Source organism: Symphalangus syndactylus, chromosome 9, assembly GCF_028878055.3.
Source record: "Symphalangus syndactylus isolate Jambi chromosome 9, NHGRI_mSymSyn1-v2.1_pri, whole genome shotgun sequence".
Taxonomy (NCBI): domain Eukaryota; kingdom Metazoa; phylum Chordata; class Mammalia; order Primates; family Hylobatidae; genus Symphalangus; species Symphalangus syndactylus.
Window position 1 is genome coordinate 86,828,179 of NC_072431.2, and position 18,634 is coordinate 86,846,812.

Here is an 18,634-nt window from a genome sequence, read left to right on the forward strand (position 1 = left end):
GATTAAAACTATTTCCCAGAGTAGCAGTGATTTGCTTCTGGCAGATGGAAATGGCTTTTGGACAGCACATCCTACCTGTGTGAGAAGCTGATTCTTCTGAAATCCATGGTCTTGGCTCAGTGGAGAGACCATGCCCTCTGGAGTCAGACAGATGCATGTAATAGTTCTCTGATAGGGAATAGCTGCATGACTATAAGCAAGTTTCAGAACCTTTCTTTCTTAAGGCTTTTTTTCTAGTTCAGAAAGGCAAAAATAATATCTACCTTTCATGATTGTTTTAAGAACCAGGAGTAGTGCATATAAAACATCCTGCATGGTGCCTGGTCCATAGTAGTTACCCAGATGTAGGACAAGCCAGGCCAGCCATGTTACCCAGAGGAACAGAGGTGAAGTGAATAGGTTATGCTTGGCAAAGCGCTGCTTTAGAGGACTCTGGGTGTTAATAGGCCTGCTGGGAATGTCACATGGCCTGTGTTCATAGCCAGGCTTTTGGCCCTGCTCCTGCTTCAGCTACCTGTAATGTTGCTTTATGTGCTTTGTTCCCAGTATACCACTGATTCCCAAGCCCGGCTGCATATTACGATTACTTGAGAAGGTTAAAAACCACCATTGCCTGGGTCTTTCCCCTGTCGATTCTATTTTAATTGGTCTGGGTGTGGCCTGGACATCTATCTTGTTTGTTTGTTTTGAAACAGTGTCTCGCTCTGTTGCCCAGGCTGGAGTGCAGGGGCATGGTCTCGGCTCACGGCAACCTCTACCTCCTGGGCTCAAGCCATCCTCCTGCCTCAGCCTCCTGAGTAGCTGGGACCACAGGTGCACGCCACTATATCTGACTGATTTTTGTATTTTTTGTAGAGATTGGGTTCCACCATGTTGCCCAGGCTGGTCTTGAACTCCTGGGCTCAAGCAATCTTCCTGTCTTGGCCTCCTGAAACGTGGGATTACAGGCGTGAGCCACCACACCTGGCCGTTTGTTTGTTTTTTTTTTTTTTTTTTTTTTTTTTTTTAAGCTCTTCCTGTGATTCTGATGTGCTTCCCAGGTTGAAGTTGCACCACCTTCCTGCTTCCACCCTTGCCTTGTGGGATCCTGTCTATGGCTTGAACTCCCTGGCTGTTCTGTTGATTGGGGAGGCTGACAGGAGGATCCTCCAGCCTGTGCCAGCTTGATTAGCTGCTGCATCTGTTTAGCAGACTGTGCTTTGGCTCTAGAGAGGGTTTAGTACTTTGGAAAAGGTTTATAAACTATTTGCCTTTGGAGGCCAAAGTCACCCGTTTGTGTATCAGAGCAGAGCTAAGACTGCTTTCCTGAGAGACCTTGGCCAGTGCTTTGTGCCACCTTCCTGTAGCTAACAAGTTCCTTGATTTTCAATACGGATGCAACCCTTGCCTTTTGGCGAACAGTTAAGCAAATAAATCTGCCCTTATTTGGCAATGTAGTAGACTGATTGAACTTGAGTTTATCGCAGAGAATGGCACATCACATTTTTAAATTTTCATATCTTACTAGAAGACTAGTTCTAAGAGGTAACATTCCTGCAGTTAGCCTAAAATCCATCTCTATTCCTCTACAGTGCCTTTTTGAATATTTGTTTTTTTGTGAGATCGGGGGCTACCTAACATTCTTCGAAAGGCAGCTGAAGGGGCAGGTAAACTGAAGCTAGTTGAAAAGGAGCCCCTGCTGCCCCCTACTCACCCCTGAACCCATTTCCTGCCCACCACTCACACCCCAACCTCTGCTTTGACGTGGAAGGGCTCTGGGGAGACTTGGTTGATCCTCACTGCCTGAGCACTCTTGAGTCCTTACTCTTTTGGCTGCTTGTAAAAGAATTCTTCTGTTTTTTGTTTTTTTTTTGGTGGTGGGGGAGTATGAGTGTGGCTTTCATAGTTGGATGTTATAAAACAGTCATTTGGAAGTTGGGAACTTTTTATTTTTGTTATCTTGTTTTTAATACAGGATGTTTGCAACACCAGTCACTCGAGAGAATCTCTGGGTCTTGGCGAGGGCTGAGGCTTCGTGTATTCTTAGCAGCTGTTGTCTTCCAACTCAGCGGCAGGTTTGCCTTTCCCCACGGACACTCTGGACCTTGTAGCTCCTCAAGCTTCCCTGTCTGCTGAGCAGATAGGAAGCCGTGTCAAATATGTGGCACCTTAAGGAAATGCATAGTGAATGACAGTATGTCCTATTGTGCTCTTACTTTATTTCAGCCTTATTTCTTTTCTGAATGTTATTTTTCATTTATCTTCATTTCCTTATCTATTTTCTTCTAAAGTATGTATCTTTGTTAGCTCCATCATCCTTTTTGGAATGAGCAAGTATAAAAATAAGTAAATAAATAAGACCCATCCTAAATATTTTAAGAAACCACCCTTTTGTGGCACACTTGCTACCTTGGTCTTAGCTCTGGGCTTTGGTGTCCTCTGGCAGTCCTGCTACATTGCCTTCTCTCCCCTGTCTGCCCATCCCTGTCCCAGAGAGATTTTTCTGTAGCCCCTCATCTGCAGAGTCCAACAGCTCAGGGTCTCGAGGGTCTTTCTTAGCAGTAATCACCCACTATGCTGCCGCCCCTCCATTTCTGGACCTGCTTCCTATGGCTTCTCTCCTGCGCTTCACACTTCAGCAGTTCTTGTTTCTGCCCACTCTACCTTTGTTTGTCATTTCCTGGGTCTGAAGCTGTTCTACTCTTTTTACCTTTCTCTTCTCAAGGTAAACTTCCTCTGTGAAACCTCTGCTGATTCCCTGCAGCAAGGTCGACCACTTCCTGAGTGTTATTTCCTCTCGGTGCATCTGTCTGGTTGCACTAACCAGGCTGCTGCTAGCCAAAAGACACCTTTGTGCAAATTAGAAAAAGACATCCATCCCCATCCCTTCTTCAAGATACTTTATAGTACTTCCAACTGTTGGCAAACTGTCTTAATAAAGATATAAATCTTTGATGTCTCTAATGTGCATGGTGCCCTACAAGGGTTGTGCAGTGCATAGCTGTGCAGTTGCATGTGATAGATCTATGTTATAATTATTTGTTTAATTGTCTGTATTCCCCTCAGGACCAAGGAAAATTCCTTATATCTTGATACTGTTTTTATATTCTTACTGTCTGACCAGATCAGATCCTCAGTAACCGTTTGCTAAACAAAAGAAGGAATGAAGGTACAAATATGTATCCACCTTGTCTGCAAAAATAGCAGGAAAGGCATGCCTGCCAAGGACTTTTACACTGAACAGTAAGAATATATTTTAGCTCAGAGACACTGTTTTCACATTTTAATATTGCTTTAATTAGATATCTTAAAGCTAGTGTACCACAGTGGTTGAAAGAGCAGATGCTGGAGCCAGACTCCATGAGTTTGAATCCCAGTTCTACCACTTATTCGCTTATTAGTGCACCTTTGGGCATGTTACTTAACCCCTCTCTCTGTGCCTCAGTTTACTCATCTGTAAAATGAGGGTGATGATAATAGTTCCTACTTCAAAGGGTTGTGAGAATTAAATGAATTACGTAAAGTGCTTAGAATAGTACAAGACACATAATAGTAAGAGACAGAAGTGTTAGGTATTATCAATATTGTTAAAGTCCATGTATAGTTTTACTGTACTATTGTTTCTTTTTAACTCTGAAGTGCTGTTTTCACTCTGTCATGTACAGCTTTTATTGCTAGCATCTTGCTTCTGCGGGTCCAGCCTCCTGTTGATTGGCCCTGTGTTTGTGCTGTGGTCAAAACACTTGCTGCCTGTGGTTCTCCCTTGTGCACACCGGTTCTTTGGTTGCTGTAACAAAAACTACATAGGACACACACAGGAAACCCGCAGGCTTTGTTTTTTCTTCCTAATTTGGCAGAAGGGGGAAAAACCAGGGCCTTTCACAGACAAGGCTTGTTTTAGAGTTGAAATTTAACTTCTTGTTCATGTTCTAAAGCTTGGGTTGGTAATAAATCTTGGCTGTATGAGACTAGAGAGAACTGGGCTTTAAAAAATGATTTTAATGTAAAATCTTTTCTAATTGCAGGACAACTTGCCTTTGATGATTTTCAAGAGAGTTGTGCTATGATGTGGCAAAAGGTAATGGAATATTCCAGGGCCAAGTTCCCCACTAGAACCTGCCAGGGTATTCTCAAGTTAGACAATAGAAGAAAGTCACTCCCTGAATAGTTATGGGCTTCTCCTGGTCTTTAGGGTCACTTGTGCTTTAACTTCACAGGAGGGATGGACATTTTCTGCATTGTTTCCCGCTCTTGTCTTTCTCTCGTGTCTCATGCTGGCGTTGGAAGCTGTAACACTCTGGGAACCTCTGCATAACCCAGTCTGGCTGCCTCACCCTGTTGAGCTCTCTTCAAATTAAGCAAGATCTGACTAATACATTCTTCAGAGATGCTCTGACCGTTTTCATTATGAGAACTAAATGACTTTTCCCAGATCACATTACTGTAATTAACTTTACACTCATTTTGATACTCTTACATATTATAAGAGTGGATGGATGGTATGCTGTATTTGCTGAGCTGGCATCCCTCCATCTGTTCATTCAGCCTGAGTCATAACCAAAGTTTCCTCATCCCGAGGGTGGTGCATTTTTCAAAATATGAAAGGAGCCAGTGACAGCTCCAGCCCATTCGCAGGCTTACAGGACCAGCCATTGCCACAAAGGATAAGCTTCCTGTTTACCAGTTGGCCTGAGACAAAGTGGTTGTGCTTCCTGGCCACGCGGGGCTTGGCACACAGTCTGGGCTCTGTCTGTCAGAATGGTGGGCTGAATGCTCGCTCTGTGCTGGGCCAGCTGGGGGTGGCAGGGCCCCCACAGCATGGGTCCTGGACATGGGCCACTCTAGAGAGGGCACCCTCAGGAGGGCACTCAGTTTGGCTCCAGAACCAACCCTGGCATTTGGAAAGGAAGCAAATGAGGGAGGGCGGTCTGGCCTCCTTGCTGGCTTCCTTAATGCTTCTTTCCTTGAGGGGCCCAAGCCGGGCAAATCCCCTTGGCACAAAACTGGGAATCCTACAATAAATTTGTATCTTTTGTTTTTAAGTATGCAGGAAGCAGGCGGTCAATGCCTCTGGGAGCAAGGATCCTTTTCCACAGTGTGTTGTATGCCGGGGGCTTTGCCATTGTGTATTACCTCATTCAAAGTAAGTATCCTGCCAGCCGCCTGCGGCCTGACCTCCTCCTAGCAATCCTGCTCCTGCTCCTCCATCAGAGGAAATACTTGAGATGCTTTCTTTAGATTAGAGAAAGGAGGAGAGGGTGATTTTAAAGGCTAGTCCACCATTTCATTGGCTGTAGCTTCCTCTGTATCCTATAATCTCAGTTTTTCCGGGAGCAACGAGTACAAATAAAAGGACCAGGACTCATTTGCATAAGAAGCCTAGCAAAGCACGATGGGCTTTCAGTCCAGTGCACACACAGGGGCTCCATCAAGATTCTGAGATTATATAAAGAAAGGACAGAGGGAAGGGGAATACCAGATGGTTCACAGGTGGGGAAAGCTGTGGCTGTGCGTCCAGTGTTGTCAGCTTTTTTTTTGCACTTTCATTCTCTGCTGTTGATTTAATGGAGGAGGGACCATGAGCAAGGAACTCTGGCAGGGGCAGAAAATAAAAGCAGAGACCACGATGGCAAAATCCTGACAGATGCCGCTTCCAGCCCTACTGCACTCAAATTTGAATTTGTAAAGACAGGCCACAATTACTGTCAGCAGCTAGGACATTTAAGGTCATTTTAATGCTTACTGGTGGCAAAGCGGCAGCAGTTTTTTCTAGACTGACTTTTTTTAGGCTCCTTTATCCCCACCCAGCTTGGCCTCCTCATCCACTCTGCAACATTAAAATCACTTCTTCCCAGGATGTGAGTGTCACCAGCAGACAAGCAAACAGGCTCCAGTGTCCTCTCCAGCCTTTCTGCACCATCCTGCAGAGTTGGTGGAGTTGCAGAGTCTGGAGGGGGCCTGAGATGAACATTGCCAGGAATGATTCAGACTGAATAATTTGGCCTCCTCTTCCCTCTGCCAAAGGGACAGGGGCAGGACATGAGAGGAATGGGTGCACTTTTGGGTCAGGGTTCAGCCTTCTGGTGTGACAGCCTTTCTCCCTTAGGAGGCTGCTAAGTCGGTGAGACCTGGGCACTGCAGCCGACTGCCAACTGAATGGTTGAATCTCGGCTCCAGCTCTTGACCAGCTATGTGGCCTTATGGGGGAGTCCGTGGCCTTATGGGGGAGTCCGTCACCTTTCTGGGCATTAGTTACCTTATTGGTGTGATGTGTGGTAATGTTAGTGCTTGTGTATGAGGTGAGAATTGAATCTCACAACACGAGAGCTATTGAACATTGTGAGATGTGTGGAGTATTGAGAACAGTGCCTAGCCATAGAAATCACTCAATAAAGATTAGCCGTCTGGACCCTGCCTCTGTCCCTTCTTTTCCTATCATGGCTGGCACCGTGTTCATGCCTGTGGTATTCCCTGTATCCCTATTCCTGGGAAGCAGCCCAGGAGGGGGATTCCCTTGGCCACTCCAGGGTCAGGTCACCTTTCCCTTCATTAGTGTGATGGGACCTTAAGAAGGGAAGCGCTTTCTGTGGCCAAACTGAACACCCTGCTTGGGAAGCCTGCCTCTGCTCCCTCCTTTGGGCAGCTGATTATTAGAACTTACAGCTTCAGGGAGGTGCTGCCTGGAGTTCCCAGGTAGCCTGTGGGCTCAGAAGGATTCCTGAGACTGAGAGCAATTTGAGTTGAAATGTTGGCTTAAATCTCGATGAATGAACATTCTCATATCCTGTTTCTTGGCTTGAAGGTTTTGTTGTTAATGTTGTGGTCTTTCTATTTTACGTCTCAACTTAGTGGAACAGGCAATGTTTAGAAGTCAGGTGTCATGGATTCTGGCCTCGGCTTTGCTGTGGACCAGCTATGTCACTTTGAACAAGTCATGGAATCATAGGACTTTAGAGGAAACTTAGAGACTTGACAGGAAACTTAGAGAAGAGCTGACCAAACCCCTTAGGTGTAGAAATAAGGCAATGAGTGAGGGTAGAAATGAGGTGAAGTAGAAAGGGTCTGCATGAGGTCAAGGCCCAAGGTCATCTGCACATCCCTGCAAAACACTGCCTGCCTGTGCTTTGGTTTTTGAGTCTGTAAAATGGACAGTTTAGAGTAGATGGTCCTAATTATTCATCCATCCACAGATTGCACGTTTCTGTTTCTACCCTGTACATCAATTATATTATTTAATTTTCTGTGTAGTAGATTCTACCTGACCAAGTTCAATAAAGAAAATAAGTGTGTCTTTTGTCCTTAAGAGTTTCATTCCAGGGCTTTATATTACAAGTTGGCAGTGGAGCAGCTGCAGAGCCATCCCGAGGCACAGGAAGCTCTGGGCACTCCTCTCAACATCCATTATCTCAAGCTCATCGACAGGGAAAACTTCGTGGACATTGCTGATGCCCAGGTAACGTGCTTTCTCTGCGAACTGCGGGCTGGTGCCTGCTGAAGGAGAGGAGAGTCTACTGTCTCCTGGAAAGTCTTGGAGTTAAGGATTTGGTATGGGAAAATCCACTAAGTAAAGCTAGGTTTGGCACCTTTAAAAAAAGTTTTTCTATTATGGATTTTAATGTTTATATAATATATATTTTATATTATAGATGTATTTCTATATACTTTTCTTCCATTCTGGGGAATTGATGTGGCAGGGAATGCAGTGGGTATGCTGACATCGCCATCTTGAATTGAAGGTAGTAGAGAAATGACCAGTGGTGGTTTGCTACCATGTTGGCTTTGATAGCTCTTAGCGCTTTGGGAGGCTGAGGTAAGAGGATTGCTTGAGCCCTGGAGTTTGAAACCAGCCTGGGCAACACAGCAAGACCCTGTCTCTCTCTCTCTCTCTCGGTCTCTCTGTCTCTCTGCCTGCCTGCCTATCTATCTATCTATCTATCTATCTATCTATCTATCTATCTATCTATCTATCTATCATCTATCTATCTATCTATTGCCAGGTGTGATAGTGCACACCTATAATCAATCAATCAATCAATCTATCTATCTATCATCTATCTATCTATCTATCATCTATCTATCTATCTATCTATCTATCTATCTATCTATCATCTATCTATCTATCTATTGCCAGGTGTGATAGTGCACACCTATAATCAATCAATCAATCTATCTATCTATCTATCTATCTATCTATCTATCTATCTATCATCTATCTATCTATCTATTGCCAGGTGTGATAGTGCACACCTATAATCAATCAATCAATCAATCTATCTATCTATCTATCTATCTATCATCTATTGCCAGGCATGATAGTGCACACGTATAATCCCAGCTACCCAGGAGGCTGAAGCAGGAGGATCACTTGAACCCAGGAGTTGGAGGCTGCAATGAGCTAGGATCATGTCACTGCACTCCACCCTGGGTGACAGAGTGAAACTGTCTCTAAAATTAAAAAAAAGAGAAATGCATCTATATCCAGTCAGTGCTCATTCAAATATAACCAACTCTTTAAACTTTGATTTTTAAAGTGTATTTATTTACATTGCTTCCACAGAATACCAACCCTTTTTTTAGCTATAACTTATCTTTTTGTACTTGATCACACTCACTTGCATGTAAAACACATTTGTTCTTCTGTTTAACAAACATATTTTGAGTATATCCTCTGGTTTGAGAAATGATTCTAAGCTATGTGGGGAATAGAGGTGCAGAAGGCTTTTGGGGGTTTACAGTTGAAAATTCCTGAGTAAGACAGGGTGAGGCAAACCCTGTCACTGTTGTGCAGGCCTAGGAGGAGTGGCTTGAGGCCTGGGAGATGGCTGTGAGGACTTTGAACGGTGGAGAGGAACACCCGGCTGAGGAGCAGCATGCCCGGGAAAGTTCATCACTGTGTCCCCTGTCAGTGTGACATGGCAGTGGAGGCACAGGTGGGCGAGGTGGGTGTGGGCAGGTAGGAGGGGCTGTGGCCACCAAGGGGCCACAGTGTCATCTTGGAAGGTGTGTGCTTGACTCTGGCAGAAGCCCGTAAAGTATTTGGAGGATGAGTGAGGTGATCTGACCTACATTATTTTTTGTTATTTTTAGTATGTTCTTAATGGACCCAGCTCTAATGAGACTTTTTTCTAACTACAAAAGCAATTCATGCTCTGGTATTCTGATTAAAATATTCGGTTTTAAAAGAAGGTGGATTTGTGTAGATTGGTAATGCCCAGGGACTGGCTACAGGGAGCCACCTTTAGGAGAGAGATGTGGCCACACTGGTGTGCAGTGGTGAGAGCATGAACCAGAGGTGTGGCCTGGAGAAGCAAAAGACGGATGTGAAAGCATCGTGGCATCCAAGTGACAGAACTTGGTAACAGTCATGTATCAGGAGTGGGTGGGTCAGAGGTGATAGTCCAGTGTCCAGCATGGATGTGAGTGGAAGGACGGCAGTGACACTGCGTGAGAGAGGACACCCCGGAGGAGGAGCACAGGGAAGGGCTGGGCATGTGTGGAGTGCTCACTCTGTGCCAGGCCACCGGATTGTTCCCATGGTGTGGCGGAGCCCGTCTGTGCTTCCTTGCCTTTGGTCACTTGACTAGACCCCAGCAATCCTGAGAACTTGGAAAAGCCAGCGGGTAGGTCTGGCTGTTGCGTTTCTCTCAGCACAGAGCCCAGCTGTAGCGCTGAGGAATTGTGTGCCAAAGGCGCCTTTGCTGGGGCTGGTTGATGCAGCATCCATGATCTGGTGCTTCAGGAACCCCAGTGAGAGTAGGGTGACGCCATGGTGGTTTTGGTGGGAGCTTTGTTCTCTCCAGCTTTCACCTTGGCCCCAGTGGTGCTGAGAGGGCGCCTTCCTGGGCTTCCCCTCATCCCTGGGGCCTTGGCCATGCTGTGACTATGTTGGTTGTGGTGCTAGGTTCTGGCTTCTACTGCTGCCAAATGCTGTGACTCTGCAGTGACAGGAGTTCAGAGTCTGCTGCATCATGGCCACCTGGAGCCTCAGTGCATGCCTTCCAATTTGTGGACTATCTTTGACGTTCTGTCAGGGTCCTTACTTTCTTTATAATCAGCGGTTTGTAAGGACGCCTGTATACAGCATATGCCCTCTTATCCCAAATTCCTTTATTTGCAGTTTTTACAGTTTTTCCAGAGGTGAGATGTTTCAGTTGTTCATGAAGTAATTGTCATACATTGGGATTTTTTCCCAAGTATGTGTGTGAGATAGTCACCAGTGACCAACACTTTGCTTTACCAGAACTCCTGCTTTAATCTTTGGCAAGGTCTGGCTGGTGAAGGAACCAACCTGTAAAGTGTCACATCTACCCACGGAAGCACAGCTGCCCACAGTTCAGACACTGGCCCCTCAGAGTTTGCTCTTCTTCAGAATCCTTCTTGCTTCTGCTCATTCCTTTCTCCTTCCTTTTTTTATTTTTATTTTTTAAAGCATCCAGAGATGCTTAGTGTATACTCTGTTGCTTAATTCTATAATTTCCAGAGAAAAGCTGTAGCTTGACTTAAACAGTGGGACCCTGAAAATTTGTTCTTTTTTAAAATTTTTTCTTGAGATGGAGCCTTGCTCTGTTACCCAGGCTGGAGTACAGTGGTGTGATCTCGGCACACTGCAGCCTCCACCTCCCAGGTTCAAGCGATTCTCCTGCCTCACTCTCCTGAGTAGCTGGGACTATAGGTGCGTGCCACCATGCCCGGCTAATTGTTTGTATTTCTAGTAGAGATGGGGTTTTGCCATATTGCCCAGCTGATCTCGAACTCCTGGCCTCAAGTGATCCACCCGCCTTGGCCTCCCAAAGTGCTGGGATTACAGGCGGAAGCCACCATACCCGGCCAAAGATTTGTTCTTGAAGTGTGACTAGGTGACTACCTATTCACCTGAGTTATGGAGCCATATTCCAAATCCTGTGCCTTCCTTCAGGTGTGTTTGGAAAGCACAAATGTGTACCTCAGTAGTTTCTTCTCTTGGTGGCAATTTGGAATTGGGTGGGATACTCCCTGCCCCAACTCCCACCCCTGCCCCTGCCCCTGCCCCGGGAGGTATCTTTGGCCACAGGAAGGCACTCCGGGAGGTGCCTGTCTCATGACGGGCTTCCTCATTACTGTGCCTGTGTCTCCTTCATGAGGCTCATACCTTCTTTGGTTTTCATGAGAAACCAAAAACATTGCATTCACTATTTTTTTTCCGAATCGGAGTGTAATCAACTGCTTACGGGCTCTCAGGCTGACTCCCTGGGCGTGGGCATGGCAGCACCTGGCAGCATCCCTGTGGTACAAGCCCAGCCTGTGGGGCTGGGGATGAAGGAGAAACTGAGAACTCCGTGTCGTTTTTCTCAGACAAGCCTTTATGTATTATATTTTCTTTAAAGCCTATTCTTTAGGGTCCAGGTCAAAATATGTACCAGTTTGCTGGCAATAGGTCCCTCTTTAAAACAGTGAATTTTTTTTTGGCATTTTATTATGAAAAATTTCAAACGTACAAAAAAGATAAAAGAATTTATACTGTGAGTACCTATAGCTGGTACCTGGATTCTACAATTAGCATTTTGCTCTGTTTCCATGAATCTATATTGTTATTTTGTTGGATTACAAAGTAATTTTCAAACATCATACACATAAGCACATATTAAGTAGAGTTTAATATTTGTTATGGTTCCTGTTTTTTTTTTTTTTTTGAGGTAAAATTTACATTCTGTGAAAGGCACAAATCCAAGCGTCCTATCTGATAAGTTTTAACAAATAGACCCAGTCGTGTCACTCAAGCCATTATCTAGATGTAGATTGTTCCCAGCACCTGAATTCCCTTGTGCCCTACCCAGTGGGTCCCTTCTCACATCTTCCAGCTCCACCAGAGGCAGTCACTTTTTTTTTAAATGATGTTTGAAAATTACTTTGTAATCCATCAAAATAACAACAGGTTTCCAGCATAGTTTAGCCTGTTCTAGAATTTAACATAAATAGTTATATATTCCTCCTGTGTAAAGCCCTTTGGCTTGGCTTGTTTTTGATACTCATCCATGTTGCTGCATATATCAGGAGTTTGCTCCTTTTTAACAGTGGACTTTTGAGCGATCATTGGAAGTACCCAGAGCATTGACATAGGAGTCCTCCTTGCCAAATGGAAAGACTGCCATTGACCTTACCAGCCAACCAAAGAGGGGCAAGACATTTGGAAAATCAAGTGGATTCTCCAGCTGGGCTGTTAGAAAACAACTCACTTCTGTGGAGAATCACTGGATTTTATAGGCTTAGCTCTAGAAAGCATCATTTTGTCATCTTCTGAAATGACAATAATTATCCAATTACATCTCTCCTTTCTGTCATTTTACACCCACAGTTGAAGATTCCTGTCTCTGGATCCAAGTCAGAGGGCCTTCTCTACGTCCACTCATCCAGAAGTGGCCCCTTTCAGAGGTATCCTGGGAAGGTGATGGCAGAGGGGGAGTGGGAGGAGGACTTCCTGATGAAAGCAACCCCGATTCAGTTTTCATTTGTTGTTAAATTACTGTGGGCATAGGAAGAATTATTTTTCAAGCTTGAAACTGAAAGCTTCGTGGCCTGGGCAGCAAGCCAGTACTGTGGCTCTTAGCTGAGTCCAGTTTATCCACACAGTCTACTGAATTGCCCTCTCCTTATGCCGTTGAATTTGTAAAACTTTCCAGTTATAGTGATCTAGGTCTATCATAATTCGATGCTATGTTACAGCTTCTCACTTGACTGCCTCAATTGTTACAAATGAATAAAGGGCATGGACTCTTGTTCCAGAATTTATTCATCACATTCTTTGCATAAGCTCTCCACCCCTTAATTGGCTTTGCTTGTCTGGTTGCCAATAGCTACATCCACTCATTTCCCCCATGGGAAGCCTCTCTCATAGATGTTTGCTGTTTAGCCAGGCTGTGTTTTAATTCCCAAGGACAAAAGGAGCAGGAGGCCCCACCTAGCTCACCCTGGGCTCACTGACCTCTGAGCCTGGGATTAGTGCACAAGCTGGCTGGATTCCATGCCAGGAACTGAAGGTCAATGTGAATTAGGAAATGAGAAATAAACTGCTCCTTCTCCTTCCTGATGTCCCTTCCATTCGCCTGTCAGTCATTGTTAAGCCTGCCTTGAAGTCGAAGCTGGTTAAATAATGAGAGCCCATGGTAGAATGTTAAAAACTGTGTTGACACAGCACTCACACAAAATAATGTTTAAAAAAATTTAAGGCATTATTCAAAACAACTGCTTTCCGCGCCCCTTTTTTTTGACTATGGCTGTTGCCTCAGCGTTCATAGATTAGAGATACTATGCTTTTGGTTTCTCTCAGGTGGCACCTTGACAAAGTCTTTTTAGAGCTCAAGGATGGTCAGCGGATTCCTGTGTTCAAGCTCAGTGGGGAAAACGGTGATGAAGGGAAAAAGGACTAGAGACGACCCAGAAGACCCAGCTTGCTTCTAGTCCATCCTTCCCTCATCTCTACCATATGGCCACTGGGGTGGTGGCCCATCTGAGTGACAGACACTCCTGCAACCCAGTTTTCCAGCCACCAGTGGGATGATTGTATCTGCCAGCACATGGTAATTTTGGTGTAGTTCTAACTTGGGCACAACGAATGCTATTTGTCATTTTTAAACTCCTATTACAAAGAATCCGAAAGAAACTCCTATTATAAATTTAAGATAATGTATTTGAAAGTGCTTTGTATAAAAAAGCACATGATAAAAGGAATGAGAATTAATGTTTGCTGATATTTGCTAGTTCGCATTTCTTTCCTTTCTCTTCCTTTTCCTTTCCCCTGGAATTTTCAGTCCTCATTACAAAGCCTGAAGCCTAGTAGTACCGAAGGGATTTTTTTCTAAATTATTGACCTGAGAATGATGAGGAAGACCACTTTGGTTTTTCACTCTACCTTGAATTCATGTTGTTAAGTAGCTTGTGGACATTCTCCATCACTTTGGAATATTTTGTTTGCTTTGTTTTTATTTCTATTTCAGACACCAACCATCTGCCCCGTTGAAGATTTGCAAAATAATTGTTTTTATTCCAAACATTTTGAAAGCTTAGAAAATTTATATGTGTACATATACATATAAAGTTAACTTAGGAAAGTTAGTTTGAAGCTAACAGTGTCTGGCTGGGCGTGGTGGCCCATGCCTGTAATCCCAGCAATTTGGGAGGCCAAGGCAGGTGGATCACCTGAGGTGAGGAGTTTGAGACCAGCTGGTCAACATGGTGAAACCTTGTCTCTACTGAAAATACAAAAAAATTAGCCGGGCGTAGTGGCGGGCGCCTGTAATCCCAGCTACTTGGGAGGCTGAGGTGGGAGAATTGCTTGAATCCAGGAGGCAGAGAGTGCAGTGAGCCAAGATTTCACCATTGCACTCCAGCCTGGGCAACAAGAGCAAAACTCTGTCTCAGGAAAAAAAAAAAAAGGGAAAGAAAAAAGGGAAAGGGAAGGAAAAAGAAAGCTAACAGGTTCTTATCCATCTGCTTTCCAAACAACTTAACCGCATGTTAGAGAATTGTATCCTTAGGTTTTATTAGTCTTATAAGGAAACGTATTATAAAGCAAAAGAACTTCCTTCTGGGCACCAGAGCCTACAAAAACAGAAATCTGGTATCTGTGCTTTGAAAAGGTCAGTTTAACCCTCTTAGCATTAGCAGGCTTAATGCCATTGTGGTTGTCTACAATGAAGGACAGCCATGAGCTCCCTTCCTACATTCTTAATATTCATTGAAGAGAAGCCTCTCAGAAAAAAAAAAAAAAAGAAAAAAAAATGAGCTTAAACATGCTAGTAGGGTATGAGGTCTTCAGTTGTTACAAGTTATCTCTATTTTGGAGTTGTTTCTTTAAAAACATATTTGTGTGTTCTTTGAGTAGATTATACAGTGAAAAGTGCTTCCCTGAGAGCACTTTTGTCAGTGTGTTCAGATAAATATTCCAATCTCTACAGTCTTTTAAAATAAATGGCAGAGCACTGTACAGTTTTGTGCTTTTGCTCTTTAAGTTACAGTGTCCTATTGTGTATATGTTGTGAATTTATGTGTTGCTTCCTATCTGTCTGTTCTCTGACAACTTTTACTTTATCTTAGTGTTTGAATTTTTTTTGTTTCTTTGCTATGGCCAAATTATAGAAAACCAGGGCTTAGGTTGGCCATCTGTTCTGAAGTAAAAGTAAGTGTAGAGTTTGAATTAATGGAGAGGCTTTTCTAATCCACCTGATAGGAAATAGTATTATGTAGTGAAGAGCTCCTTGATTTCTATTTGAAAGCTGCTATCTTTGGTATTTTTTCTGTTCACGTTTACTTCCTGTGCACTTAATGCCTTCCATGGGTGATTCTGAACAGGCTGGAACTTGATCATTGCAGTAGTGTTCTTTGAGGATAGCAATGATGTGCACTTGCAGTCCACTGTTTCCTGTATATCCATTAATCACTGTGACTCAGCCATTGACTCCACTAACTACCTTAATGACGTCTTGGATAATGCATCAGAGGAAAAGGTGACTTTTTGAGCAAGGGCCCCCAGTGCATCCCATAAAGGGACAGGACAGCCCAGAGACCACAGAAAGGGGTTTCCTTGTAAAGACTGCAGGAGAGGGATCACAGCCAGCAAATGGTAGTGTGACTCCTATGTGCTTTACTATAGAAGAGGCTGCAGGGCCTCCACCCACAAGTTCCTTACCAGCTAGTGTGCTGGGTGTTGGGCAGGGGCTTTGGAGAGTATTTATTATAATACTGTGCCAAAAGAATTTTCAAGCTGTGGTGCTAAAAATGATGTAGAAAAGAGAGATATCAGTTAGGGGGAATCTAAGAGGCTGTCCGGAGGCAGTAGCATCCCTGTGGGCCTTTAAGTCCAAGATTTTGATAAGCAGCCATGATGGAGAGCACAACATGCAAGTGGAAAGCACAACATGAAGAAAGGCCCCAGAGCGGGCAGATGGGAGCTGTGCTCCAGAAATAAGCCCAGTTTGGACAGCGTGTAGATGAGCGCAGGTAAAGTAAAAGAGAGGCCTGGAAAGGTAGGTTGGCCACAGTGTGTGAATGCCGGTGTTGACATTTTGCATACAATTTGTGGCCATCAAAGATTTGGGGGTAAGCACATGATTCTACTATTAATGAAGGTTTCAGAGATTGTGCCGAATGTGTACTGACAAGACCTGTATGACTTTCAAGTAAGTCACAGATTTTACCGTCTTTGTTCAGTTTTCCTAGAATTAGCCTCCTCTTGCCTGCAAACATTCCCTATTCACCAACCCAAGGACTTGATAATACCTGATAAGGTTTTGTTACTCTGAGTTTTGGTAAAGTTTGTATACAGCAACAATGAAACTAAAATTACATATACACAAAACAGCCAGAACTTAACAATTGTTCCTTCTGTCCTCTGGCCACCAGCAAGGCCAGGGAAATGATCAAGAAGCAGCAGTTCTGAAGGGTTTTCCCAAAGCAAGCAGCTTTGGAAGTGGCTTTAGGCCACTTGACTCTCTGGCGTTTTCAGTTTGTCCATCTGAAAAATATGAATAAATATTTACCAAGCCCTTGCCTTACAGGTGAGACAATGTTTATACTGCTCGTTGGGATGCTTGGGGAAAAGATGCTGTTTACACAGGAGGCTCAATGATGGGGGTGGTCCAGAAAGAGGTGGGAGGGTGATAGGAAAACCTCCAGTCTCCACCCACTAGAAGATTCTCGCCTCCTTAGTAATGCGCTCCTGGTTCAGGCATGTTTTTTGGCAGAGTTGCTGAGTTCAAAGCATTGTCGGGAATGTGTACAGAAAAACTGCGCCTGCGTTATAATCCAGGGCAGAAAAGTAGGAAATGAAAATACTAAAAACATGCCTCTAAGAAAGACACGGGTTGGGTGCTAAAGTGAAATCTGACTTTGCAGGAGACAGTACTTTTCATTCCTAAATTATCTTGCAAGTTTTTTTTCCCTTAGAGGAAATTTCCAAAAGGAATTTTTTTTAAGGAAACTTTTTAATTAATTGATTTATCAGATCACATGAGGTATGTATGTTAAAAACCTTTTATTATTAATTAAATAATAAGCCGCCAAGGCAGAAATTAGGCCCCCTACTATACACCTATAACACTTATCTTTTAACTAACTTGAGCTACCACGTCAGTCACCTTGTAGTCTTAATGACAAAGTAATTTTTCACTTCCAAATTATTTTTATGAAACGAGAAAGAAACTATAGACCTGTCTCCCTTATGAAGGTTGATGCAAATGTTCAAAATAAAATATTAGTGAACTGAATCCAATGATATGTAGTGGTATATTTTTCACGAAATAGGTTGGTGCTTCTCCCTCTCAGTGCTCTTTCCTGTGGGAGGATTATACATCCCTGCCTCTTTGAACTTAGGTGTGACTGTGTGGCTTGAGTGGAAGTGGCATGCAAGACTTCTGAGTAAAAGTTTTAAGTGCCAGCCCTTGGTTCACGCTGTCCACTTTGCCTTCGTCCCTAAGATTGGTAATGTTCCAGATGGTGGCTACTTCAAGGGCTTGGGGGCTGGGACAGCTGACCCACAGTGGGACATGGAGCATAAGAGAGACATAAACCCTTACAAGCCCCTAAGATGGGGGGGCTATTTGTTACCCCAACTTAACCTAGTGCACCCTACTGTTAACAGTGACTAACAGAGGTTTATTCCAGGAATGCAAAGGTTGGTTCAATATCAGGAAGTCCTGGAATTATTTTAACCTAAGACATGGCTTAGATCTAGGACTTAGTATTCAATTGGAGAGACACACAAACCATTGATTGCAGAACATGTCCTTGGTGGTTTGACTGAGTCAACAGTATTTATAAAATTATATAAAAGTTATAAGCATATATTTTATAAACTAAGCTACTTTCTAGGACCACATTTTTAGAAAATTCAGTATTCAAAACAAAGTAGAAGAAACAAGAAGGAGTAGACACACTTCTCCCTATTCCTCCACTAAGTGCAGCCTGGACTTCCATAAAACAAACATCAGACTACCGTGGAAGATGAGAAGAGCAAATGGCTAGGAACTTCAGTAGCCAAGTAATAACACAGCATTGACTTCCCTGGGTTTTCTTTTGCCTCATATTGGGCAAATATGAGGCGCTGGAGAAACCAGTACCCCAGAAACACCAATAGGAGCCAACGACTAAGCAAAGCCTGATGTCTCTAGCCAAAGGATCAGGACAGGGCAACCTAGAAAGATGGAGAACTCTAAGACAGTAACTGCCCTACTCTATGCAAACACCATGGAAAAACCCATGGCCCCAATCCCACGGCCTCATCAGCAAAAGCCAAGTGGGGAGCCTAGACCTTCTCCTTTGCCTGTTGTAATGAGGCCTCCCCATCCCCTGCTGGAGGGGTGTCAGAGCTAGCCCAGCAGGGAGCTTGAGACTTCTGTCCCTGCAGGATGGTAATGAGGCACCCCCATAGTGTCAGTGGAGGCCATGTTGGGAGCTTAGACTTTTACCCTGACCCAGGAGGAACAACTCCCCCCACTCTCATGGTATCAGTGGGGCCCACGTATTCTAGTGGGAAGCTGCACTTAGCCACCCGTCCCCCTGCCTGTATTCAGAGGGGCTCAGTAGTGAGCCTGAACCATTAACCCCACCACATGCCCCTGTCACCCACTTGGGTGGTGTCAGAGTAGACCTAAGAAAACATGATTCAAACAAGGTCTAGCATCTC

The 18,634-nt window shown here is 44.1% G+C and overlaps 1 protein-coding gene across 19 annotated transcripts in view; it reads left to right on the top strand.

The window, feature by feature from the left end:
• Positions 1-14,971, top strand: part of COA1 (cytochrome c oxidase assembly factor 1) — a 92,984-nt gene extending 78,013 nt beyond the window's left edge. For 11 of the 19 annotated variants that reach the window (XM_055293335.2, XM_055293332.2, XM_063609617.1 and 8 more), the window contains 5 exons: positions 4,005-4,057; positions 5,023-5,122; positions 7,284-7,432; positions 12,311-12,387; positions 13,283-14,971. In XM_055293335.2, the coding sequence (XP_055149310.1) occupies positions 4,043-4,057; positions 5,023-5,122; positions 7,284-7,432; positions 12,311-12,387; positions 13,283-13,382 (441 nt within the window). In that variant the 5' untranslated portion in view covers positions 4,005-4,042 and the 3' untranslated portion in view covers positions 13,383-14,971. Of the gene's footprint in view, positions 1-2,031; positions 2,055-2,121; positions 2,174-4,004; positions 4,058-5,022; positions 5,127-7,283; positions 7,433-12,310; positions 12,388-13,282 lie in introns of those variants that run through there. The other 8 variants (XM_055293339.2, XM_063609623.1, XM_055293340.2 and 5 more) reach the window with 6 other exon arrangements.
• Positions 14,972-18,634: the final 3,663 nt, after the last annotated feature.